General features: G+C 41.0%; 1 protein-coding gene across 18 annotated transcripts in view; it reads left to right on the top strand.

The window, feature by feature from the left end:
* The window catches only part of neo1a (neogenin 1a), a 210,264-nt gene that overhangs the window by 164,569 nt on the left and 18,815 nt on the right, over positions 1-26,880 (top strand). For 14 of the 18 annotated variants that reach the window (XM_008404716.2, XM_008404713.2, XM_008404711.2 and 11 more), the window contains 9 exons: positions 6,303-6,537; positions 8,111-8,265; positions 11,781-11,929; positions 13,814-13,952; positions 15,100-15,149; positions 18,636-18,780; positions 21,245-21,355; positions 21,469-21,663; positions 23,505-23,600. In XM_008404716.2, the coding sequence (XP_008402938.1) occupies positions 6,303-6,537; positions 8,111-8,265; positions 11,781-11,929; positions 13,814-13,952; positions 15,100-15,149; positions 18,636-18,780; positions 21,245-21,355; positions 21,469-21,663; positions 23,505-23,600 (1,275 nt within the window). The remainder of the gene's footprint in view (positions 1-6,302; positions 6,538-8,110; positions 8,266-11,780; positions 11,930-13,813; positions 13,953-15,099; positions 15,150-18,635; positions 18,781-21,244; positions 21,356-21,468; positions 21,664-23,504; positions 23,601-26,880) is intronic. The other 4 variants (XM_008404714.2, XM_008404729.2, XM_008404730.2 and 1 more) reach the window with 2 other exon arrangements.

The raw sequence follows: 26,880 nt of genomic DNA, 5'->3' as shown, positions 1-26,880 counted from the left end.
AGCCTGCTAGCTCTTTTAAACAAATGTCTGCGCATCAGATGACAAATAGGCGTTAACCAACTTCCTGTTTTCCGTCAAGTCACTTCAGCTAAACTGCAGAGCTCCCCAGTGGAACGAGAGGAGAGAAGCTAGCAACCAAATCCTGTGGTTTCAGTCAGACCTCTTTTTAAACGACCCAAGTTACTTGTTTTTAGTTTTGCTTTTACTTGCATTGAATATTAAGATGAGCCCGCGTTTTTGTCCCAACTGCTTTTGTGTACACCAGATTCGGCATGCGGATCCAGAGTAACCTTCCTCGTTAAGCCTTAATGCCAGTAATTCATTACCTCTGGCACAGAGACTAATGACATCATTAATCAGCTATGAACAGAGCTCGGTAGCAGCAGCGGGAGGCTGACACCTCCTTACTGTAACAATCCCAGGCGTTGCATGTACAAGACAGATTGTGGGAAGGACACCGAAAAACGACGGCGCGTGTCATTTACCTACAAGTGACGATGTGTATGAAGATGGAAGCTACCAGGAGTGGTTTTATTTCTCTTTCATCGTTCTGCTTCGGAGCGTTTCTGATCTCACTTATTTCAGGATTTGTGCTAAAAAAAAAAAAGATAATTATTGGTGTAAAAATTTCTTCTACCTACCAATTATTTAGTCCCTTTTGTTGCTCCGTCACCAAAAAAAAAAACAAAAAAAAAACGCATAATAGTTTGTGGCTCCAGTGCGATGAAAAATGTGATAAAGGGGTAAAAATACTACAGCAAAGACATTTAATGAGTTCATTATCGGCTCTATTTTATTCCTAATTTATGTATTGGCTCGTACAGTAGCTGTCAAAGATGGAGCAGAATTAGCATGCTCCGTGAACATCTTCATTGTGAACGTCATCTTCATCTCAAACTCTCCACCATCCATTGTTCCAACCCCGCAGCGTTCACAGGAACCCTGCCTGCAGCGCGTTTACGCAGCCTGAATTTTTAAGCCTCATCCACAGTTTGCAGTGAAAAAAAACTAACAAAAAAACACCCTGTATTGCTTTTTTAATTCTTCCTCACGCTGATTTTTTTTATAATTGCATTTAAATAAGGTTGGCTTATTAAAAGTAGCTGATGAAGAATGCCAAGCTTTTTCTCAGATGGCACTCTTTTTTTAACTTCATTTACAATTGTAACCTCTCCGACGGTCAAATCTGAATCTCATATCTGTTTTATATATGTTAAGATGAGAGAGATTTCTACTGTAGATAAGATATTAACTCCACTTCAAACAAATCTGATCCATTTCTTTTTCTGTGATCTGTTCTTGTGTCCATTTCTCCTCTGTTCAAAGTCTCAGATATAAGACACTGAAGGATGTTTTTTACAGCTGCTCAAACAAGGAATCTTGAGGACATTCTTCAAGTGAAACGGTTAAATAAAAAAATGAAGGAAATTGTTCATAATAAAAAACAAAATTAGAAAGTATGACTTGTATCTTTCTAACTTCACTTATGCTGTTTATCATTGCCTAACAGTGAGGTATGTTGTTTTTTTAACAATAATTGTCTGTGTTGGAAAGACAAACTGGCTTAAAACTGTTCCAGTTATTACTGTAGAATCAAGCATCGATTTCCTTTTAGCCAGTTTCTCGATTTATGAAAAGTAATATTCATCCACTTTGTTTAAATGTCATGTTCTCTTCCCTTTCCCATCCTGAAGAGTAGCAAAAACATACAGGTATCTTCATATGTAAACCCCAAAGAAACAACCACATCCACAGTTTTCAGTTGGTTGTTTGTTTTCCTTCCTCTTGCTGATTCTTTCAATAATTGCATTTAAATAAATATGGCATATTAAAAGTAGCTGATGAGGAACGCTAAGCTTTTTCTTTTTCTTTGTTTTTGTGGGATTTAATCTTAAATGGACTGCAGCACTGATCCGTGACATTCACCTCCCACCTCTGCTGTGTGACAGTATTTCCTATCAATTCCCACCTCAGTCAGCCGAGACCAACATGTTTCTGAATCCACCATTTTCTAAGTAAAGGAAGTTCTTCCCCGTCGACAAACAGGCCGTAAGCTTTTGTTTATGCCATCGTGAGCCTGGTTCGCGTTAGGTCTCTGTTTCCATTCGTGTGCTCGGTGTGTGTGCGTGTGTGTGTATGCATATAGCTGTCTAGTTGAAGATAATTACTTAGCATCTGGTCATTTACGCCGCAGTCAGAAAGCATTAGGTTGAAAATGCGTTTTGCATTGTCGTTGGCTCGACTCCAGCAAGCAGGATTTGAAATGAAGCGGAGGCTCTGAGGCTGGAGTTCTGACTTTTAAACTGTTTACGGCTGTCGCCGTGTCGGTCATGTTGGATGCAGCGCTGTTCTTATGAGACTGTTGTTGTCTGAATGACGGGGATACCGGTATTTTTTGTGTGAATTTGTGAAGCGGTCTCGGCCAGTGGTGGAGAAAGTACTCAAAAAATTTACTTAAGTAGAAGTACAAATACACAGACAAAAATGTACTCAAGTAAAAGTAAAACTACCACATTAACATTTGTACTTAAGTAAAAGTAAAAAAGTACTGGCTTTTAAAAATACTTAAGTATTAAAAGTAAAAGTACTTGCTGAATGGATTACCAAATCGCTAATATCATTAAGTGTACCGATCGTATTCAATTTTAATACATTAGAAATGTGCCATTTTAATGAACAATGTCAGATAAAGCATATTTTTATTGTGTTTACTCTGTAACATAGTTTATTTATCTCCTGTCCTAACATAACATGGACTTCACTTTTTTTTGCCACTAATGGCATTTATTTTTAAAGAAATCCAACAGAAAGGGGATGGAAAGAAGGAGGGAGAAGACAGGCAACCAAGGAGACAGTAACAGTGTTGTAGTCAAGACCATCTACCCAAGACCAAGTCAAGACCAGCACCCCGCGCTAGATGACACAAAAAAAGTAACTTTTACCTATCAAAATTGCTTTTCGAATTGATCTGAAAGATCCACATTCCCATAAAGAAACTAGATATTAAATACTTAGAGCTGAAATGAATGTAATCTGTAAAGATCCGTCCAGAAGAATCGAATCGTTCCTGAATATCGTACCACTAGGCACAAGGGGAGGGGGGTGATAGGGGAACACGGACACACGGACACGTTTTTGACCATTTTTGGCAGTGTTCGACTCTGACTAAAACCTCTTGCCGAAAGCCCTCAATCTCCATGCGCACAGCAGAACAAGGTGTCAATAGCTGACGAAAATCCCATTTTTTGTCCTGTGTTTTTTGCACTTTGGTCACAGCGTTGTCCCATATATGCGACACCTCAGTCAACACCTCCACACAATAATTCAGCGCATGAGTGACAACTTTTTTTATCGCAGATGCAACACATTTGTCTCTACAGCTAGCTTTGCTAGCAACACGTCCACGGAGCTTACCTTTTTTTAAGCTTTCCTTCCAAGTGATGCTAAAAGTTAGACGAAGTCCCCACCGTCTGTGAAAGCGAAGCACTGCTGATTTTACATGTCGCCATATCGATTTATGCAGAGCTATATTACTGACGATTAGACAAACATCTCCTCCCGCTCAGAGGAAACCACTGCGCATGTCTGGAACTCCGCGTGCGAGTAAAGTTGGAGGCGATGGGTGACAACAGACACGTAAGTCACGTTATTGTTCGGATTTTACGGCGTCACCTTAAGTCCCTGAACTTCACATTTTAACGGAAAAAAAGAGCAATACGACTTGGATGTAACGAGTAACGTGACAGTTTTGTAGTAAAGTAGAAAGTACAGTTACTTACTGTAAAATGTAGTGGAGTAAAAGTAGAAAGTATCCATTATTAAATCTACTTAAGTAAAGTACAGATACACGAAAATTGTACTTAAGTACAGTAACGGAGTACTTGTACTTCGTTACTTCCCACCACTGGTCTCGACTGATTGTGATTTTTTTTTTGAATCTGGGAAAAGCTGCTCCTGTTAGTGTTTCATCCAGAGTGTAATCGAACCGTAGTGCCTGCTGCTGTACTGAGCAACCATCGATTTATTCTGCACAGAAGAAGGAGCTAGAACTGCGGGGCAAGTTACAGTGATGAAAGTTCACCAAAGAGGACTTCTGTGGTATTACTTATCGGGACAAAATAAAACAGTCCGAATTATTTAAATCTAACTTCTAGTGCGCCAAAACTAAAACATATTCCTCATGATCTTTGTTTTGTTTTTAACCATAACAAAAGCCAAGATATTAAGTATTCCTTCTTAGAAGAAAAGTGCTACTTGATTGAATCATCATAAAGTGTTGAACACCTCAGTGACTGTAGGGAAGAAATAGTTGCTGTCTATCAACCTAGGAAGGGTTATGAGGTAATTTCCGAACAATTTGAAGTCATTCTACATCAATAAAGGTTATTGATAAGTGGAAAATATTTATGCCGGCTGCTTATCTACCCAGGAGTGGAAACACTTAGCAAATCAATGCTAAGATCAGACAGTTCCAATGCTCAGAGATGTATGAAAATAAAACCCAGGAACTCCAACGTAGGGCAGCCACTATGTTGAAGTTTGTGATCATATAATTAGAATAGAAAAGAGTTGAGAAGGAATATTTTTTTATTTTTCCACAGTGGGGAAATGTATCAGTACCAGCAGCACAATAAAGAAAACTGGAAGAGTGCATATTCCCTTTAAAGTAGATTTTAGAGCAGTCGTGTCCAAACTTTTCGCCATAATCTCCAAAATTAAAAAGTAAAATTTTTCATAGCATTTTTAAAGCAAACTTTTTGTGCCTTTTTAAAAAAAAAAATTTGATGAGCTCATTAATAAACTAAACTCTTAGTTCTTAGTCTTATTGAATTCAGCAAAATAAGTTAGGCTTTTTTTGTAGAAAACAGATTGATAAAGTATTGTAGACCCAAAAACATTTTTAAAACATCTTGTAAGATTCCCTAAATATAAGATATGCCAAGTTTCCACATTGTTTGGGCCGATTTTATTTTTCCTTATTTGGGCTGTAAGATTTGCTTTTGAGTAAAAGCAGGTCAATAATTGTGGTTCTAGTGACTCCAAAATTAACACTAAGGCATCTACTAAGTGTTTTTTAACATTTGAGGTAAAATTTAAAGCGTTTTAAACCAGAAAACTTTTCATAAATCATGTTAAGTTGAGAGAGGATCTTCTTTCATTTTACCAAAAGTTTCTGCACAGGAAGCTCATAAACTCGACGTGAAAGACATAAAGTTGAAATAAATCTCTGCTTGTTTGCTGTCCTTTTTTCCTTTTTTCCCCCCCGCTTGCGTTAATGTTCAGAAATCATGCGTGAAGGTAAATCTTATGAGTTCAATCACAGACGGCAGCTCGTGCCGACAGTTTGAAATGTAAACAAACGCTGAAAGCCAAATTAGCGGCTTGTCAGCGCGATGTGACAAATAAGCGCGCCAGCGGCCTTTTTTTTTTTTTTTTTTTTTTTTTTTTTTTTTACATTTCAGTAGCATTTCAGCAGTAATAATACAGTTTTAGCAGCACGCTGGCTCCGCTCCGATTCTTTATTCCGGCTTCGCCCTCCGGTTGATTTCCCTGACCTCCAAACAAATGGAAATGTCACACAGACTCGACGCGCTTCTCCAAAAGGCTCTCGTTTTGCTCACTTGCCAGGCAAATGGAAAGCAGATCTTGCCTGGTCTGACCGCTGTTTGTTCCTCCAAAAAAATGGGAAAAAAGAAGTAAAATCACAAACATTTCTGTGGCTTGGACAGCAGAACGTGACGGTAAAAAGGGGTTTTATAACCTCATCTGGTTGCAGAATGTCGATGTCAGGGTGAGGAGTTTTTGTTGCTGTGTCATAAAACTGGATCCCCTTTAGGCGACTTTGTCCAGAGCAAAGTCTGAGAATGCCCAGAAACATGCAAACCAATCATTCTGCCACACGAATGATTGGCTGGGAACATGTTTGTCGTTGAGCTGAGCGCACTCCCGACCTGTTTTGCTGCCTTACGTTGGAGGGCCGTGTGTGGATCTGCATGTTTAGTCTCCCTCGTATTGTGCTTTCGTCAGCTCTGTGAGTGAAGTAGAAGTGTTTTATTTCTGTGGTTCCTTGTCATGCCAAGAGTCTTTTTCGTTACGTTGTTATTTTGTTTTTTCTGTTTTGTTTCCTTCCTTTCTTCCCTCCTTCCTTTCTTTCTTTCGTGTCACTGTCATTTTCCATTCCAACTCCTCTCCTCCTATTTCGACCTGTCCATTTGGATGCGATATTTCTGTCCTATTCCCCCCACCCCGCCCTACCCCACCCCACCTCCACTTCCTCTCCTCTCCTTACCCCGACCCTGAAGACGTAGCCCTGCCCGCCTTCCCCCCCCCTTCACTGACTCCTAACACTACTGACCATGTAACAGCAGGCTCCGGAGGCGTGGCCGCGGCGGCGGGGCCCACCCCCTCCGCGCCGCGGGACGTCGTGGCTTCCCTGGTCTCCACCCGCTTCATCAAGCTGACGTGGCGCCAGCCGGCCGAGCCGCATGGAGATGACCTGACCTACTCCGTGTTCTACAGCCAGGAGGGCACCAGCAGGTACGGCCACGTCTTAACGCCACAACTTAACGCCGCGCCTTAACAGGAGGCGATTTGGACGGCGACGGGCGATTACTGTATGAGCGCATCTCAGCGAGTGGAAATGTCTCCAGGTGTTTTTAGTGTTTCTGTTTAAAAGGTGAACATATCATGTAGATTAGTTACTAAGATCGAAACAAAATATTGGAAGAGTTTGTTGACTACAGATGATAAAAACCTAAAAAATTTTGTTTTTTTAATATATATATACTTTGGAAGAGGGGGGAAAAATCTGACTTTTATTCTCATAATTCTGACTTTAATCTTGGAATTTTGAGAACATTTTTCAGTGGCCCTAATCCTCTTCTGTATTGTATTACATTAGATCAACAAAAGAGGATCATTTTTAAAAACAATAAATGTCAGATTAATGTAAAGTACGTTCATGTATTGTACAAAATATACCCTCAAAATTTGGTTGGAGTTCCTTTTACATGAAGTCCTGCTGGAAGATGTGATGGGGAATCTCCATAAAGCTTCTCAGCAGAAGCAGACATGAAGTGTTGTGGTGTTTCTTGTGCTAATTTTGGGTATTATAACACAGTGAAGCAAACTCAGCTCTCCAAATCATCACTGCATGTGGAAAAGTTATCTGTTTCATATAAGTTGAGATGAGAGAGATTTCTACTTTAGATCAGATATTAACTCCACTTCAAACAAATCTGGTCCACGTCTTTTTCTGTGATCTGTTCTTGTGTCCATTTCTCCTCTGTTCAAAGTCACATAGAAGACACTCAAGGACGTTTTTGGTGCTGCTCAAACAAGGAACGTTGAGACCATTCTCTAAGTGAAACATTTAAAAAAAAAATGTATATGAATAAAATTGTTTGTAAAAATACATCAAATTTAAATGCAACACTTAGGAAGTCTTGTATCTTTTTCTGAACTCACCAATTCTGGTTTTTGTTGCCTCACTACATCTGCATCTATATTTAATTAGCTGGCTGGTTGGTTCATTCAATGCCTTGGGAGGAATAGGCATCTTTTATGCAGATCAGTGCACATTCACTTTGTTTAAATGCTATATTCTCTGAAATCTTTCTAGATGATCTGACCTTTTTTTTTTTTTTTTTTTTACAAATACTTAAGTTCTACAGTATCTATAAAATGTATTCATCCTCGTTGATATTTTATCTGTTTTATTGCTTTTACAAATGAATAATAATCAACAAAATTTGTCTTTTTTCACACACAAATAATGTACAAAGGAAAACATTTAATGTCAAAGTGAAAACTTGAATTAATGGTTGGAATATCATAAATTTCTCACTGTCTGATTATGCTGCTCCAGTTGAAGATTAATTTATTTTACACACACATTTAGGAGGTTAACATGGATCATTATCCTTTCAGCTTGGAATTAGAAGAACTTTTTAACATTCAGATAATTGTTACAGAGCGACACCATTACTAAAAGTGAATTAAAATTGATTTTAAAAAAGTTAATTCAATAGCTGCGTAATGTAAATGAAATATTGAAATCCCTGGACTTTTTTTTTTTTTTTCTTTTTTCTTCTGCTCCCTCACGCACCAGGGAGCGGGTGGTGAACACCAGCCGACCAGGAGAAATGCAGGTCACCATCCAGAACCTGATGCCAGACACCAAGTATCGCTTCAGGGTGGTGGCGCACAACAGCAATGGCCAGGGCGAGAGCTCAGCAGCACTCAAAGTGGCCACCCAAGCTGAAGGTAACACACACACACACACACTGTACAGTTAATTCATACGTGCTCCGTAAACGTCGTGTGCAAACATGACTGAAACCGCTGGCAGTTTGCTGGGAACATGCTCACACCAACACTCTGGGGTAAACAAGATGCTCAAAAATGTGCAAATAGACGGAGGCCCAAACAAATATCCACTCACATGCAGCGTATGGTGGCTTCTGACAGACGCCCGTCACCCTCCGCCTTCACACACACTTCACACACACACTGGAGGCTGGAAGGGGGTTCTGTGCTGCAAGCAGACCACCCAATAGAAAACCTACTGTGAACCACTTCTTGTTTATTCCTAAGCGTTTCCTCAAACCTCACTGTGTGTTTTGGTGTTAGCTGAGCCTGCCCAGGTCAGGGTTCCCATGCAGCCTGGAAAAGTCTGGAGTTGTTTTCTTGTTTTCACTAGTAAGATCTGGATACATATAGAAAGAGTGCAAAAAGAGTTCCCTTCATAACAATCCTTTATTTTGGTGTCCTTCCTTCCTTGTCTTTTTTTCCTTTCTTCCTCTTATCATTCCTTCCTTCTTCATATTCTTCCTTCTGTCTTTTCTTGCTCTTTCCTTCTTTATTCTGTTATTTCCTTGCTTCTTCCTGTAGTTTTTTTCATTCTTTCTGTCTTTCTGTCTCTTATTGTTTATCCATCTATCTTATCTTTATCCTTTCTATGTTCCTTGTGTGCTTTTTTATTCACTTATCCTTCTCTCTTCCTTTTGTCATCATGTTCTACCACTATCCCCTCCTTCCTTTCTTCTTTATTTCCCTCCCTCTGTCTTCCCTTCATTCCTTGTGTCCTTCCTTCCTCTCCCTCTCTTTCCTACCTTCTCTATAAACACTCGGTGAACATTTCTGTTCTATATTTGAAAATGGACCTAAAAGATTGAGACTTTAGCAAAGTTGAGTCTGGACAGATAATGAGAGGGAAAACAAGCGAGGCGTGAAACGGTTAAAATCAGATAGGTCCAGATTATAGCACATTTTTTTGCTTATAGAAGGCAAAAGAGCAGCTTTAAATGTTTCCACTGGCGGACGTCTGGATTTCACTGGGGCAAAGCAAGAGACACCGTGACTTTGGCGTTGGGTTATGAGACACCGTGACTTTGGCGTTGGGTTATTTATTTAATTTTTTTTTTTAAGCGTTGGAGCCTCTTGGCTGCTCCTGGAGTTTCAGCCATGACTTCAGAGCTCTGTGGAGGGGATTCCCCCAGCACACCCTCAGACCGCGGACACGCCTCCCCTCCTGTCTGAGCTCCAGCTCTGTCTCTGTCACTTTGTAGGTCAGCTTCTGTTTTCCTACCTGTCCCTGTCGGTTTCTGGCCGGATGGCTCCACACACACACACGCAAACAAACACAAAACCACACACACTACACCTTAATGCCTTTGCCAGCAGGAGCAGAGCCGCCCACAGGGACGGCGGCGAGGGCGGCCTGTACCTTGGTGGTGTATCTTTAGTTTGAGGACATGCTATGAATTGCAGCTTAAACTGTTGACCTGCATCTGAGTGCCTGGTTTGTGCACACAGTGCTGCCCTGATATTTTTATTTTTTTTTACCCACAGGGACCAGAGCTAATACACCAATACACACACACACGCACACACCTTCACCATTCATACAGGCTGACAAATGGGAGGGGGGTCTTTCTTCTGTCAGCAGCACCTGCAGCTAAAGGTTACAAGTTTTGTAGAGAACAGAGATACTGTCTGCCCTCAGGCAAACACTTCAGCATCATTGTGTTACATTTAATCTAAAATACCAGAGCGGAGAAGGAGCACGCATTTTTTACTGTATACCAAACATAGGGTTTTTAATTATTAATAACTAAAAATTATTAAAAGTGTTCTGTATTTGAGCTCTAATTTGCATTGCCCTTGATTTTCTTGCTTGTGGCTACAGCCACAGTTTACTGAGGGTCTTTTTATTCGCTGGCCAACACAAAGTGTTGCATAATTGAAAAGAAGAAAAAGATATATGGTTTATTTGTTTATCTGTCTGCACCAGCTCAGCTTATCTACATATGCCATTTTCGATACCATGGCAACATTCTTTTAAAGCAACGGATTCTTTCTAGTTGAGAGCAAAAATATGATTAATTACAAAATGACAATATTATAAACTTCTTCATTAGGGCAAACCTAATAATTAAAAGTGAAACAGGTAAGTGAATTTGGGAAGCGTATCTCGACAGACCGATAGAAACCCGTCCCTGGTCTGTTTGTGTCTGTGAAGCTAATAATCACAAATAGCGGGAAATGTTAGCAGACGGCCAGAATATTTACATGCTCATGTTGACTACTTCATTGTTGTAGACACAGGAGCTTTACTGAGTTTTTAAGTTGATTTAAAAAAAGTTAGTGTTAGCTTGTAGGGTTAGCTAACATGCTTGTTAGCTATCATATCTGTTAGCTACTGTAGCATCCTTTTGTATTTCCTATCCATCTACCTCATAGGGAAGGTATTTCTGAAAACTTCTTCTGCCTTATTGGCTAAAGAGGGTCACATGCTTTTTGCTTTTTTTTTTTCTTCCTGTAGTTGCCGCATTAGCAGATAGGAAATGCGAAAATTTGGGCAAATGTGCACCACTTTGAGTCGATCTATAACAGTGGTTCCCAAAGTCGGTCCTTGAATTCTGGCATCCTGCATGTTTTAGTTTTCTCCCTGGTGGTAGTAAATACCTTTTCAGCTTGTCAATGTTCTTCTTAGTGAGCCATCATTTGATCCAGGTGCATTAAACCAGGGAGACAACTAAAACATGCAGGATGCCGGCCCTCCAGGACCGACTTTGGGCACCACTGATCTATGACATCAAATTCAAGTTAAAGGCTTCCAGGGTTTCTCAATCAATCAACCCCAAATGTCACTAGTGTGAAAATATTCCCCTTCTGCCACTGAGAAGGGCAATAATTTCATTTAAATTATAAAAAGAGCAAAAGAAATTATAAAACGGAGAAAATGTCCTCTGATAAGGCATTTATCAGAGGTCTGATAAATGTTCAGTTTTCTTCCTGAACATTTCTTACAAATGTTAGCAAAATGTTAGCATAAATTTTACATCTAACTTCTGGTTTTAGACATCTTGTAAACTCAGACTTCTTGAATTCCAGTCCAGTTGTCGTCTGGACTGGAATTCCCAATGATAGTTTGGAAGTTATTTCCACTTTTCAGCCCAGGTGTTACTCGGAGAGAATACGTGGACAATAAAAAAATATATACATCGGTGGTTTTGTGGAAGCACAGATTTGTTTGTTTTATCCTAGAAAACATAAAAAGTGCATCAGTGATGTAAGGCTGAGCCTCCCTCTCTCTTTTATCAGCGAAGCAACAGGGTTCTGAACCTAATCTAATAATGTGGTTTAGAAACAACCTAGAATATATTTGCATTCAAAGTGACTTTACTTTCTCTGGGGGTACAATAGTAATTGTAAACATATAGATTTCTAATTGTTGCCTCTTGTATTTTTTTTGTTGTCCCTCCCTCCCCCGTCAGTACAAGTGCCGGGTCCAGCGCCCAACCTGCAGGCGGTGTCCAACAGTCCGACCTCCTTCTTCCTCAGCTGGGATAAACCCCTCACAGGCAACGGGGAGATCCTCTCCTACAAGCTCTACTACACAGACAGAAGTGTTGGCACCGAAGAGGTAGGACGTTCTGTCAGCAGCACATCACAGACGGCGCCGGCCTGCATCTCTCTCTGCAGTTTCTTAGATTCAAACAAGACTCCTTCTCTCCAGAGCCCAAAAAAATGATGCTGTTCATCTATTTCACTTGGCCCAATCTGACACATCGCAGCCGTGTAAAGCAGCCGAAGACGTCAAAACGTGAATATATTGGGGAGATTGTTGTCCGTGCAGAGATTTCTCTGTGTAATAGGAAGATAAATGGTTATAAAACAACAACTACAGAGATTCAAACTACACTTTTGGCATCTAAAAACTATATTTGTTTTAACTGTGTTGATCAGGATTATTGTCCCACATAATGATTTAAGTCCGGATAAAGTATCCATCCATGCATGTGAAACAGTGATTGCTCTCTAATCCGGGGTTAATGTTGCCAATGTCAACAGCTGCAGTCACCTGTTAACTAGAAGTGACAGTTTTACATCCCTCTGGAGGGATTTTGGCTCAATCTTCTTTGCAAAGTTGTTTTAATTCACCCACGCTGTAGGGTTTCAGATCTTGAAGTTGACTTCCAGGTTTGCTTCATGGTAGATGTTTTTCCTCCAATTTCTGCTGTGGAAACACAGAGATGAGGAAAAAGTTCCCTGTTTCTTGAAAAAGTCCCCCAGTGGAACACGTCTGTAGCTTTAGCAGCGTTGCCGAAGATGTAACTAAAACATTTATTCAAATGTTTGCCATTTGCATTGCGAGGATAAACATTTTCCTCAAAGCTTATAATTAACAGGAGTCAGGTTTTATTGAAGCATACTCAAACCTGGGTATCGGAAACCATAAACTCAGAAAAAACCTAATAGAGTTGGATTGAATGGATTTCTTTGTTCTCCTGATGCATTGTTAGCTTCCATTCATACCTTTATATTAACCATTTGTACTTCCATGTAAAAAAAAAAAAAAATGCCTGAAAGTGAATTGAAAAATCTTTAATCCAGGAGTAGAGGAAAATAGGAAATGTTAAATCTCCATGCTGTGCCTTAATGGTCCAAGCAATTGATTTCCATTTAGTCTGGTTTTCTGAGAAATTCATTCGTTCTTGGTTCAGTCATCTACCACGCAAGTGTGCATCGAACAGAAAGAAAGCAGACAGGATTTGTCTGTGTTCTCGCAGAAGTAAGGGTGGAACATCGCTGCTCAGATAGCGAATCAGCCCCAGCAGAGGCAGCAGCAGCATTGTGCAAGCCAGTCAGGCATTAAAAAGCCTTTAATATGATAATGGACGAAACGTCAGCCACTGCACTGAGTAATGACGCCTCGGTTCCCTGGAGAAGAGAGCTGGAGATGAGGTGGAAGAGGCGGGAGGTGAACGAAACAGATGAAGTTGGAAGGACATCAAACATTGAAAGGTCAAACGGAAGTGAAGAGATCACATACAAAGGACGATGCAGTCACAAGTGAACATCTGAGCTCCGGGTAGAATTCGAAAGATCTGCTGCTTTTTCTTTTCTTTCTTGTTTTTCCGTTTTTTGAAACATCACAATTAAAGAGCTGGATGTAAACGGCCCGGAGTAATTGGGAATGCAGCGGCGTAACCAATTTGTGAAGCAAATCACACTAATCACAGAAGGAAGAGCGCGCGTCTCGGTGGAAGACGACATTTTTACAGCAAGTGAAAAACAGAAATTAGTGAAATGAGCCGACCAAAACAGGCATCTGTAGCTGCTGGAGCTGTCTTGTTTACAGCTTGTTTGTCTCAGATTTAAAGCCAGGATGCTGTCAAGAGTTTCTATTTTTTGTGCGTGTGGAGGCAATCTATTTTTTGCTTCTGTTTTTTTTTTTTTTTTTTTTAGAATGAGTAAAAGACTTTCACTGCAAGCTTCATTGATTTTGCTCCATCCTGTGTTTCAGGATGTTGACATAGATGGCCAGTCATACACCATGGCTGGACTGAAGAAGAACACAGAGTACAGCTTCCGCGTAGTGGCCAACAACAAGCACGGCCCGGGGGTCTCCACGGAGGACGTCATGGTCCGGACACTTTCTGACGGTCAGTCGGTTGCTTAAATGTTGACCTGACACAATTTCAACGTCTCCTAATGCTTGTTGTGTTTTAACATCCTTAAACAGTCTTAAAATAAGCAAGTTGGTCTTAAATATCTAAATCACAGGGCTTACATTTTCTCTTGACAGGACTATTTAATCTTGTATCTTCTCAGGGGGGGTGTAGGGGGGTTCTTGCTGGACTTTTCTGTCTTGTGACCCAAGATGGTCGAGACTACTGCTAACCAGCTGCTAATATACCCTTTCTAGCTAGCTTTTTTTGTGTCTACCATGTGAAAGTGCAAATTTATCATAAAATTGGAGTTCATATTTTTCTGTACTGATATAGGTCTTGAATTCCATCCATAATGGTCTTTAAAAGTCTTAAATTGGGTGGAAACTGCAGAAACCCTGCACTAGATGTGTTGGGTTAGAAGACAAAGGAAGCATTGTTTACCTCGAAGCCTTGACAGCCTACAGTAGTTTGCCAAAAGAGAGATGACAGCAGCTGTTGCCGGTCATCATTTATTTGGTTTTCAAGCGAAAGGACATAGACCAAAAAGTCCTGCGTGGTGATATTAGAGGCTTTTAGAGGCAGAAAAGTCGTCGTTTGAGATACAAGCTACTTAATCATAAGAAGACTTGGTTTCTATTTGTTAACGTTTTATGTCCGAACTGCTCAGATTGAATGACAATCTTCTCTTTATTCCGATTTAGTAATCGATTATTATTTTCAGTTTGAAGCAATGAAATGAACTATTAAATTCAAGTAACCTGGTTTCCATATAGCAAAAACACAAAGTCTTACCATAACAAGTATTTTTAAAGCTAGTTTCTAGTGCAAATATCGTAATATACTTAAAATTAAACAAAACTAGCTTACAAGTCACTTTTAATCAAGATATTGGAGCTTGGTTTTAATAAATGGTTCCTTAATATTGATTTAAAAAACTTCCACTTCCACTTGGACATTGTTGTATTTAAATATTTGGTAAGATTGTGTTCTTTAAATGCAGGAAGATGTATCGTTTCATCCACCAAACAGCCTAAAACCTACTTTGCCCAATAATACGGACAGCAGAAACCTGATATTTTATCTTGCATATATGTTCTTCCAGATTTGAAATGTTTATTTGTCTATTTTGTCTTCACAGTTCCAAGCGCCCCTCCTCAAAACCTCACCTTGGAGGTCCAGAACTCAAAGGTAAGACAGAAATGGAGAAGCTAACGACTGGCTAGCTAACCTGCAGCTGGTCTTGTTTTGTTTCTGTACCTGCAGCAGTGTGTAAAGCATTTGTTGCTTTACACACTGCTCCCACAGATTTCAAAATGCACAATGCAAACCATCGTCCTCGAACGCATACAAATCAAAATCCAGGTTGTTGTTTCGTGCACCAAAATCCTCCCGGGCCGACTCGCGAGCAGGGAGCGAGTGGACACAAACAGCCGAGTAGATTTGTAGCCTGTAGGCCGCGACGTCCTTCCACACCGCGCGATTAGCAGCATCAGAGGCTTGTAGCCTCAGCTGAGTAAGGCGGCGCGCAAACCCTCATCGATCTTTCCGTCGACAGGAGATTTGCCTGTCAGAAGGTTTTATCCCGTATCAATGTGTACACGCAACCCGGCTTAACTGCCTACAGCTCAAATATATATTGATACAGAAGAAGCAGAAGTGATGCTTTTGGCAGCAGCTACTTGAGAGAACCTCCACTTTTCCCCAGCATTTAACGTAAATGTCTGCTTGTGTTGTTTCGCTCGCTCCAGTTGCTGAATTTACTGAGACATGCCACAGTTCTCGTGTGAAGCTCTCGATTGGACGCGGCTCGCCGAGGTGGCTGCTGGCTTTGGTGAGCAGCGGCCGGCGTTAAAACCAGAAACAGGCCTCGACCTCCCGCCGTTTGAGCCATTTGATCTTCAAACAGAGAGCTGTGGGCCTGCTTATTGTATATCTCCATGAGGGTGATGGATTAAATTTTACAAAAGATGTTTTTTTTTTTTTTTTCACACTCCTGACATGGGAGAGAGTAAGTCCAAAAAGAAAACTGAAAAGAAAGAAAGATGGGCAAAACCTCAGGGTGCGAGGATCGACTTCTGAAGCAGCACTCTGAGCCCTTCACTGGTCGATGCATAGCCCAAATTGGGGGCTTGGAGGTGGGGGGAACTGACAGACAATCCTATCACAGCCTCCCAGCTTGAGTGCAAACTGACCACCCCTGCTGAGGCATGCTTGGATGAGTTTGTTTTTTTTTTTTTTTTGGTGAGAAAACACCCTTGAACTAATTTTAAGACTGAAATAAAGAGGATACTCTCAAAGGAATAGTGTTGTGAACTGATAATTAAAACCCAGAAAAAGCCAATTTAAAACGAGCTTTAATTATTATTTTATTCTCTTTTTTTGTCTCTTTGTTGAAAGGGCATTTAATTATTACCATTAGGAAAACAATGCTTTGGCCATTTAAAAGAGAAATTACGCAGTTGGCTGTGCGGCAAAATGGAAAGAGGAAAACAAATGGCTGTGTTCCTTCCCCTTGAAGTTCTTCACGTTTCGTCTCTATGGCCATAAGCTTCGCTGTGTTTTATTTGGCAATATATTCTAACTAAATGTAGTTCTTAATTTTGCAATAGAATGAGAATTACTCAAGTTTTCGCATTTCTTTTCAAAACGAAAATCTGAAGTGCCTTTAATTCAGCCACCTGGATACTCCTTAGTCACCTTAGCCTCCGTTAACAGGTGCGTGTCTTTTAGTGTACATCTCTGCTAGCTTAGACACTGAGCTATTAGCCTATTTCTGTTTACAAGATCAATCAAGGAGCACCACACACTTTGATCTAAACCATTATGCTGTAGTTCTGCCTGCATGGTTAGGGTTTTTACCTTGTATTTGGCTCCATGTTCCCAACAAGTGATACGTTTCCCAGGGTGTTTATGTATCCTTAGAAAACTCTTCAAAAGTATAAATTAATTAAGGCCTACAACATAGCAAAAATACCCTTGCTACCTATCAAGGGTATATTAGCTAAATCTAAAGTTGAGGTCTGCTATAAACCCTTGCTACCTCTCTCAGTAGCAATATTCCTGCTAACTATATTAGCAGGAACCATTGCTTCCTGCAGTGGAAATGGAGGGAGGAGAAAAACTAACTAGCTAGCTGTATTTTTGTGTCCATCATGGTTTATGTGCAAATTTATCACGCTGGTCTTAAAAGGTCTTACGTTTGAGGTGGTGAAATATGCCAAGACCCTGGTTTCCATTTTCCTTATGGAGAGAAACTTGCCTTTTTATTATTCAATCAAAATAACAGTCATTTCATTTCAACCCCCCAAAAAACGTTTTGTCAGATGCTGATCTCTCCCAGCTTCAAACTTGGCAAAAATGGCCACTTTAGTATCTGTTGAAACGCACAAGTTTTGTTAAATTTTCTTACCAGTCACTGTCTGTGCAACCTCATGTCTTCTGGTATGTCCACTCGCTTTGGAGTTCTGGGCAAAATTCAAAACTGTGAGATGATCAGTATCTGATTCCTAACCAATAGGAACAGGTCTCGCATTGTTCCTCCTTTGGCCCTGGATGCTCAAGTTCAACCAAAAAAAAGGGAGCCTCAAAACCAAACGTTTAAGAATCATAACCAAGTTTTTCTGAAATCTGCAGGTATAAGTTTCTATTTTTCACTTCACGAGAAAAAAATAGTGATCAAGAAAAAATAGGTTTTGTTGGCAAAACTTTACTTTAAAAAAAAAACAATTCTAAAAGTCTAGATCAGAGTCTATACTTTTGATTAAAATTCATTTTCGTTTTATTGAATAAAAGGACAAATTTCCCTCCGTATCCCTGCTGTGAAAGAAAGCATCCTGAAACACAATTCTTCATAATATGACTTTTTCCACATGTTTGAAGGAGGGTTGAACCTTCAAATGCGACATAATGTGAAAACCTTGATGTAATTTCTGTCATGTTGATGTTTTTTCGTCTATTTCCTGTCATCTGCTGCTCACCTCTTCCCTCCTGTGAGTTCTCAAAGTCAATTAAATGTGTTTTTGCGATCTGGGAGAAGATGAAAGAAAGGCAACATGCATCCCACTACAAGCGGCCCACAGTGTAATAAGAAAAATGGAAATAATTGAACACACTTAACCCAATTTTAATTTGCTCAATTCCCTCGACTCGGCGGGGGAGGAGCTTGAGCGTGTTTTCAGGCTTCTTGTGCATCGGTGTGACAGTGAGAAAGCGTTAATTAACTTCTCTCCCACGCTGAGCTACCCCCCATCTATCTCTTTAAACACACACCCAAACTCCGATGCCTTTATCCTGCAACAGCGCAGCCTGCCAACAAAAGGCCCCAAATTCATCTCTGACTAGAGTAGCTACACGACTTCAAACTCTGCGCACACCTCGCCCATCAGGACTCCCGCTTCCATTATTCATGTTCGTTTCGCTCGTAATGCTTGGGTTGACACTCGCGCTCAAAGGGATGTTTGTTTACGTGAGGCTCGCCTGTTGGCACCCCACGTCAGGAGGAAGGGGAGGTGCAGAGGAGACAGAGGAGGGAACCTGGGGAGCCACATCAACACAAAGGGCTTCCTCCCCACACCGCCAAGCGTTTGTGTGAATGAACTTATGAGGTCACCTTTTATAGCTGCGGGCTTCAAATGTTTTGCTATCATTTGATACGATTCCCTCTTTGCTTTTCAGAGCATCATGGTTCGGTGGCAGCCGCCTCCGCTCAGCGGCCAGAATGGGGAAATCACCAGCTACAAGATACGCTACCGGAAAGTTCCACGGAGGAGCGAATCAGCTGTGACCACTGCTGGGACGGAGCTCTACAAGCTCATCGATGGTGATGTTTCGCTTGTGATAGTCTGGATGTTACTCCTGTTATAGAAAGACAACTTCGTAGGCACCATCTTATACCGATATCGTTAGTAAAGATGGGTAGATAGCCTTAACGTAGCATAATCACACACACAATGAAACATGTAGAAAACATTTAGTTGAGCTTATTGAGTCAGAAAAATATGTCAAGAAGCTTTTCATTTTTGCAAAATCATTAGTGACACTGGTTTTGGTACCCCTACTGTTACAATGCAAAATATTGACAGCAGGGGTACAAACTTTGGCACTTTGAGTCTCAAAAAACTGTAGAATTTGTCTAATTTTATGTCTGAGGAACTAATTCTGTGTTGATTTGGCCATACGGTAGCCTGGCCATCGACTTCCTACGCATTTCTACTCGATTCTCATTTCCCCTTTAGTGCTCCTTCTGGAATTTCTCCCATTGACCTGGATTTCTCTAGTAGAATTTCAACCGGGGCAATTGGTGAACCGAAAGAGATGTGAACAATGATGTCAGTTTACTAAATGCTTTGAACAAAACCTTTAGCAAACGCTACATGGTAACATTTGGGTTGGAAGGACGGAAAACTGTTTTTCCAGGCATGTCTCTCAAGTAACCAATTAGCAATTTAAATCATGTCAATGGGTTGATGCCCACGAAATGTCACCATTTGCTTAAGTTCTCTAGCAGTGAGGTTTTCTGGGTTTGTAGAGTTTCTGCAGTAATGAAGAAACTAAAGAGGGATTCATGTACTATTCATACTTATATCAAGTGTTAGGATGCTAGTAGGTTCTTGGCTAGTTCTGCTGCAGTAAGTCAATTTAAAGCATTGCAGATGGATTGTACACACAAATATGGAGCAACATTCTGCAAGAGAAAAAAGATTTCTGTTTGTATCATCAAAGTATTAAACATTCAAGTAGAATCAAAGTAAAACTACAAAGATTTGCACAATTTGAGGGTGTGTTTTTTTTTCTTTTCTTGTGTTCTAATTCCTACATAAATAGCTTTTGAATCATTGAACATTGCAGCTTGAACAAGCTGTCTTGTGTACATAACAGATATTGACTCTGTTCTGGTTTGCGTTCACACTTGTCTTTAAAGCTGTAAACAGTGTGAAAGTAATGAGTGATTTTTTTTTTCTTTTTTGCTTTCGACTTAAAACTATTGATGGTTCTCCTGTCGGAAACAAATATTGTTGTAATATGATTTGGACATGTGTTTTATAACATGCCCTAACTCTAATCAAGGTGGATTATAATTGCTTCTGCTCCCAGATACTATTTTCTTTCCTTATTCTTTGGATTGTTTTGTTGTTAAAGCGTTCTCGCCTTCAGACTCCAGTTTCTCTTAGCGGAGTGCGTCTGTTTTATGCGCTGCAATATTTAAAACCCAAACTCGTCATGAACCTGCGCTGATTTACATCGTCTGCCGGATCATAGGGCTTCAGTTTCATCTAAATACTTTGAATTAGAGTTACAAGCCTTGCTGCCTTAAGACTACACGCTCGCTACCAACCGCAGCCCGCACGATATCGCCAGAAATGTTGATTAATATTAGATGTTGTCTCAGCAACTTTCAAGTGGCCCGGCCTCCCGCTGCGCGCCGCATCAAAGAGAATTTACACTTAAAAGTTGATTTTGGAGATCATTCCGGGGGGGGCGGAACAGAAGGGGTGTTTGTTGGTTCAGAAGCTTTAAGAAGGACGTGTTGTAGCCTCGAAGGCATAGATGGCAAGGCGGTCTTTAGAAGACACCCTCAGAGGGGGCGGGGGGGAACAGAGGGGCGGTAGAACAGCGAGTACAGAGAGAAATGACTAGAGGATTAGAGCGTAGCTTGCAAATAGCACTATATGATGACAGTGACAAATTTTATTGCAAATTAATACAGAAGCACCCCATTTGTCAGCAGGCACCCACCGTCATCCACGAGTACTGAAAGCAGCACCCAGCAGCGGCGCGGCGCCCTCAGAGGGAGATGTGCCTATAAAATATGAATCAATGTGTGAAGTTTGGCTTTAAGCTCTCTGGGAGAACTGACTGTTCGCTTTTTTGTGCCTCCATTTATCTCGTGGTTTCATTGGTTTAGCTTTATTTTTTCTTTTTCTTTTTTATAATGGCGCACACTTTTTTGTTCGAGCCACTAAAAACTTTAATTAAAAGTTGAGAATTACCTCCTGATCGTTTTCAAAATGAACATGTCGTAAAGAATGTTCCCTGGGATTGCTGCGGCTGCTGCCTCCACTCTGGAGCGCGCTGTGTCAATTTAGTTAGTTATTATTGTTTTTATTAGTAGTAGAAGCAGTATTTTTCTTATATATCAGTAATGTAATCAAGGACTTTTATGTAGTTATTTTTTGTTTTATTATTTAATGTTTTTTTTCCTCTTTCTTTCTGTGAAATCTGTGAAAAACGAAAATCAATCTGTCTGTGAAGCCTCACCTGTGAACCTGGGTTTGCCTGTTTAGGTCTGGAGCCCGGAACCGAGTACTCCTTCCGCGTGTCGGCCGTGACTGTGAACGGGACCGGACCGGCCACCGAGTGGGTCCCAGCAGAGACGTTTGAGAGCGACCTGGACGGTAACGAGTCCTGCTCTTCTCGTTTCAAACTAGACTAAACCGGATCTACTCTGTGCGCTGTGGCCGCTAAGCTTCTGTACTGAACTTTTCTTTCCTGCATTTCCTCCCAATAGAATCTCGCGTACCGGACCAGCCCAGCTCGCTGCACGTCCGCCCGCTGGTCAACAGCATCGTGGTGAGCTGGACGCCGCCAGAGAATCAGGACATCGTGGTGCGCGGCTACACCATCAGCTACGGCATCGGGAGCCCCCACGCTCAGACCATCAAAGTGGACTACAAGCAGCGCTACTATACTATCGAGAACCTCAGTATGAACGGGTTTCCTTTTATGTTTGGGTTTTTGTTAGAAACATAATCTCGCTCGAGAAACTGTCATATACCGCTAATTAGATTCTTGTCTTTGCGCTTAATATGGGTTCTTACAGCAGGAGTGTTTCCTGAGAAGGTAAACGGATCAAGTCTGATTTTAAAGACTGCATTTAATGAACTAACGAGCAAAGACGCAGACACCCGAATGCTGTGAAACGGTCCATTGCTACCAGGTAGTGGAGGCTGAAGGAGTTAATTAGAGCTTCATCTACTGCTGAGCCACTAATTACACTGATTGGACTAATAGGCGCACACACACTCGTTAAAGGTCAGAACATTCAAATAAAACTATTTTTGCAAAGCTAAAAGAAACTGGGGATGTGCAGCTGCATCTCCATTTCACAAAATATCAATTAGGGTTGTTGCAATCCGATATTAGATGTAGAATATCGGTCCTAGATCAACCCAAAAAATAAATATCGAATTAAATCTTCCTGCATCTAAACTATCCGATAGAGGCTTGCTGATTGAAACACTGCACTCCAACATTTAGTACGGCCCAGGATTCCTATCCGGTATCCCACATGCAAACCAATTGGTTAATAGTAAATAGGTCATTTGTTCTCATACAACTGACTCAGCAGAAATATCATTTGGTAAAGTGTTTTATAACACTACAAAATAAGTAATAAAAGTATGTATGATTCATGCTTATATAATACATATATCAGCATGAATATATGCATTCATATATTCAAGTTCATATATTCAAGTAGCTTTGAGCATCGTCTGTATCGGCCGATGCTCAAAGCTACAATATCGGTATTGTATTGCAAGTGTACAATTGTGTTGGGACACCCCGATATCATTATGTATTTGATATCATAATGATATCGTATTATTCCAAAAATGAGCCTCATGAATTGTACTGGCTCATTAAACACAAACTGTAATACTTTAAATATATATTTCTGCAACCTTTGATGATTACAGTAAATCAAAACCCTGAAATTTAATAACACATAAAACCAATAAAGCAAAGATTTTTATTTTTATTTTTTTACTAAGTTTCGACTACTGTACAGTACATGCATTCAGCGTTTGGTCAGAGCTCTGTTTGCATTAATGACGGCATCCATGCAGCGTGGCATGAATGCGATCATGTGGCTCTGCTGACATGTTAAGCAATCACAAACTTCCCTCTCTGCCCATGTAAGGCTTTGGTTATCCCTGGTGTTTGCGCAGCTTTTCCTTCCACTCAACCTTCCATGAATATGACACTTTTTCTGGGAAGCTGGATTTAGGGTTTTCCATTAGTTTTAAGCCATAAACATCAAAATGAACAGAAACAAACATTTGACATGTATTATTTTTCATGTAATTAATCTATTGAGTGCCATCTTTTACTTTTGCAGAAGTAATTAATTTTATGTCGTACTAAAGCTTTAGAAAGCAGCAACTTTTTTTCAGTGGGAATGGAGAGCTCTTTGTTGCTGCATCTGTTATGTCGACAATTGGCCTTTTTTTGTTTTTAAATGAGATAATTGATCACCATCTTATGCTGCGATTGAAGAATCAGGATTGTGTCCAGAAGTGAGTGACAAAGTGGAAAGGAAGCTTTTGCCAATGTCTCAGCATTCATAATTAAAGCTCTCGTCACGATCACTTTGAGTGGAGCTTGTGTGTTCAAATATTCGTGGCGCTAATATCGCAATTATGATGCGGAGAGTCTCTGGAGTTTGGCTTGATTAGACCGGCTGCGTCGGGTCATCTCTCTCTCTCTCTCTCTCTCTCTCTCTCTCTCTCTCTCACTCACCGACCTCTGTCTCTCGTCCTGCAGACTCCGGCTCCCACTACGTGATAACGCTGAAGGCCTTCAACAACGTGGGGGAGGGGATCCCCGTGTACGAGAGCGCAGCCACCAGAGTGCAGTCAGGTACGAACTCAACGCATCTGCGGCTTTTACAGGGAATGAAAAGGAAAAAACGGCGGAAAGAAAGAATTCAGTGGCCGCGTTAGGAGCTGAGAGCAAATCAGCTTTCCTTTTCCTGATCGGAGCCAATACAGAGGGGGGGAGGAAGAAATGCTGCTCATGCTTCTCTGGATTCAGTTGACATTTCTCGTTGCCCTCTCTCTAACCTGGCATCATTATCAGACACAGTGTGTCTCGACTCTAAATTACCAGGCAGAAAATGGGTCATCAGCCTGTCTCGCTGCTTTAATTAACTCTCTTCAATAGTGGCCTGTAAGTATACCCAAGTCTCTCCTTCTCTTTTTTTTCTTTTTTAATCAAATGATCAGAGCCTCAAATGATGCACCTATATGAGCAGACCTGATTATTACGATAGGGAGCATGAGGTTTTTTAATCCACATTTTAATTTGCTAGCACAGGCAGAAATGTTATAGAAAAGTAACTTTTATGGAGAAAGGCGGGAGGTTTAGGGGTCTGAAGTCAGCATTGCGTTTTGTGTTGTCGTTTAAAAAAGGATTTAATCCTTGATATATATCATTTAGAAATGCTATTTAAGGTAGGTGTATTTCAGAAGGTCTTAGAAGGTTTTTAGAGTTTTTGTTTTTGCCAACTTTGAAAATATTTAGCGCACCTAGCTTCCTCCATGGTAATTTTTACAGATAAATACTAAAGGAAAGATGAGGTAATTTTATTCATATAGCACATTTTCAGCAACAAGGCAGTTCAAAGTGCCCTCGTCAGATGATTAACATGTTTGCTACATGTGCAGGAAAACTAGCAAGTGGAGTTATATTTTTAAGAACACAAGAGCTTAACTTAATTTATTTTTATTATTGTATCCCAAAAATCCTAATAATTGCAATTAAAAATTTCAGAAAAATGCTATACAATAGCTACTTACAAAATTTTAATAGACAAAAGGTTGCTTCTCATGTCTAAAATTAATTTTAGCACATAAATGTTACTTAAAAACGTATAAAAGAAAGTCAAATTTAGCAGAAGTGTCGTAAGGATTAGCATTTTATCCACCTAATGTTAAACGTTGCGAAAGTCTAGTGAGAGTTGATCTGCCCAGGCGTCTCATTGCAGCGCAGTAAAACCGCTTTGTTAGCTAAATAATAAGGACAACCTGTTTGGCCGCCTGCCAGGTGACGCACACTTCATCAAACCTCACTTTTTAACAATGAGAGGCAGAGCATGTGTCGCGGCCCGTGGAGCCTCATGAAGAAGAAGTGCGAAACGCTTCCAGTTAGACCACATGTCGGCTGAGTTCACGCAGTTCGTGTGACGGTGCGAGGAGACGAGCAGCAGCGCGCTCCCTGGCGCGTCCCAGAATGCCGTCTGCACCCGCCTCCCCGCTCCTCCTTGATCGCTGCAGTTTGTCTCCACTGCAGCACTGTTGCACCATGGAACACAAGAGGGGCGGGGTGCCTGGCGACATGAGTCACGTCAACATGCTTTGAGAGGAGGGGGGGTGCCTGAGTTTTATTACGTGTACACACACACACACACGCGCACGCACGCACACACACACACACACACACACACACATGGTGCACACTTGTCTCTAAAAAAGCTCCCTCTCATCCTAACTCCCTTACTCACTCTGTGCACTCACGCAAGACCCCCCGTGGTGACTTTGGCAACCCCTTCGTCAGATCCAAATGCTTCCTCTCAAAAGCAAAACCGAAAAGCCCGCCACCGCCGTCTTCTACCGAATTCTCGGGGGCGCGTTCCTCTTCCTGCCAGTTTGTTCGAGTCGGAATTAAAAAGACGGCGCTGACCTACATATGGTGCTTTACTTTTGGAAAAAGTGAAGGAAAAACTTGGTGAACTTGGGCTGAATACCGGATGACAGTGACGTCTTAACTTGAAAATGGAGGAAGTGAGGGAGGTTTTTCACCCACGTGTAATGCTACATTTTTTTATTTTTTTAACCCGCGGCTGATTCTCAGCAAAGAAGAGCCGCTACGCACGTTCTTCAAAGCTGGGTAAAGAAATGCAACCTTCGTGCCACTCTAAAACCTGAGGGCCTGACTGCAACCACGAGAATGCTTGGATTTTCAAAATGCTCTCACTCTCTCACACACACGGTTCCGTCTTGGGGATATAATGAGGGCACCTCCGTACAAAGAGTTGTCAAATGGAGCAAGTAGAGCACCGCCAGATGATCGAGGAGGAGTGTCATCACGGGTGACCAGGCGAAGCTTTTTCTCCCGTCACAACTAAACTGAGTTCAGAAACAGGAGCAGTGAAACCAGAAGCTCATCCTTAAAGGATTCATTCTGCAGAAACTGTGTCGCTCGACCTCCAGACCTGTATTCCTTTTTTTGCTCTGAGGGATGCAGTTCACACCAACAACTTCCTGTGGTTTTTACGGACCACTTACCAGGCCTGGTGCTCTCTTGCATTAAGGCTCCCAAACCAAATCCGAACAGTTGACGCACAGCCACGTGGATCTGGGACGTTGGTTTGATACAAACCCCTGATACTGGAAGCGGACTAAAGAGAAATATCGGCGTTGATGTATGAGCCCATTTTCGCTTAAAACATGGTATAATACTTTTGAGCCATCATACAAAACTTCGCAGAGAGCTCTCTCAAAATAGTTCAATCTGGATTTGGTGTCAAATTCAGCAGGCAGATGGCTCTCTCCGGACAAAATGCTAATTTTCATCTACGTCAACGAGAGCCGATTTCTGCTCTTCAGACGATGTGGGGAGCCTATAGGAATAAAGAAACAGGTTATTGTTCTTGGCAAGAAAACCACAAGTCAGTACTGGCTAAGAAAAACGTAATCAGTGCATCGTTAATATTTAGTTTTTATATATGACTGTAATCTATACCCATAGCCATAGAACACATATATGCAAACAGAATACACAGCCAACAATCAGCGATTGAACTAAACCAATGTTCGAATCATATTAGTCCGTTCATAGATGAGTTGTTATCAAAATGTGGACCAAGCAGTGCCCAAGTTATACAGACAGGCATCACAAAGGCCAGTCCTGTTCAGGAGACTGACTGTGAGACTTGTGACAGTCAGGGGCCCCTTTAGATTCACAGTAATACAGACTGCTACAGGGTATCCTTCCTGCCCACATCCGTCAGCAACAACAACTCTTTGAAGAAACTTGGATAAAATTTTGGATTAATAGAGAATTTTGTGCCATTTATGAGCTATGTTATGTTGGGGTTTGTTCTAATATGCTAAATAATGTTTTTTGTTTTTCACTGTGA

The sequence above is a fragment of the Poecilia reticulata genome, linkage group LG3, assembly GCF_000633615.1.
Source record: "Poecilia reticulata strain Guanapo linkage group LG3, Guppy_female_1.0+MT, whole genome shotgun sequence".
Classification (NCBI taxonomy): domain Eukaryota; kingdom Metazoa; phylum Chordata; class Actinopteri; order Cyprinodontiformes; family Poeciliidae; genus Poecilia; species Poecilia reticulata.
Note: the sequence above shows the minus strand (reverse complement) of the source record. Positions and strands in the feature narration are given on the sequence as shown.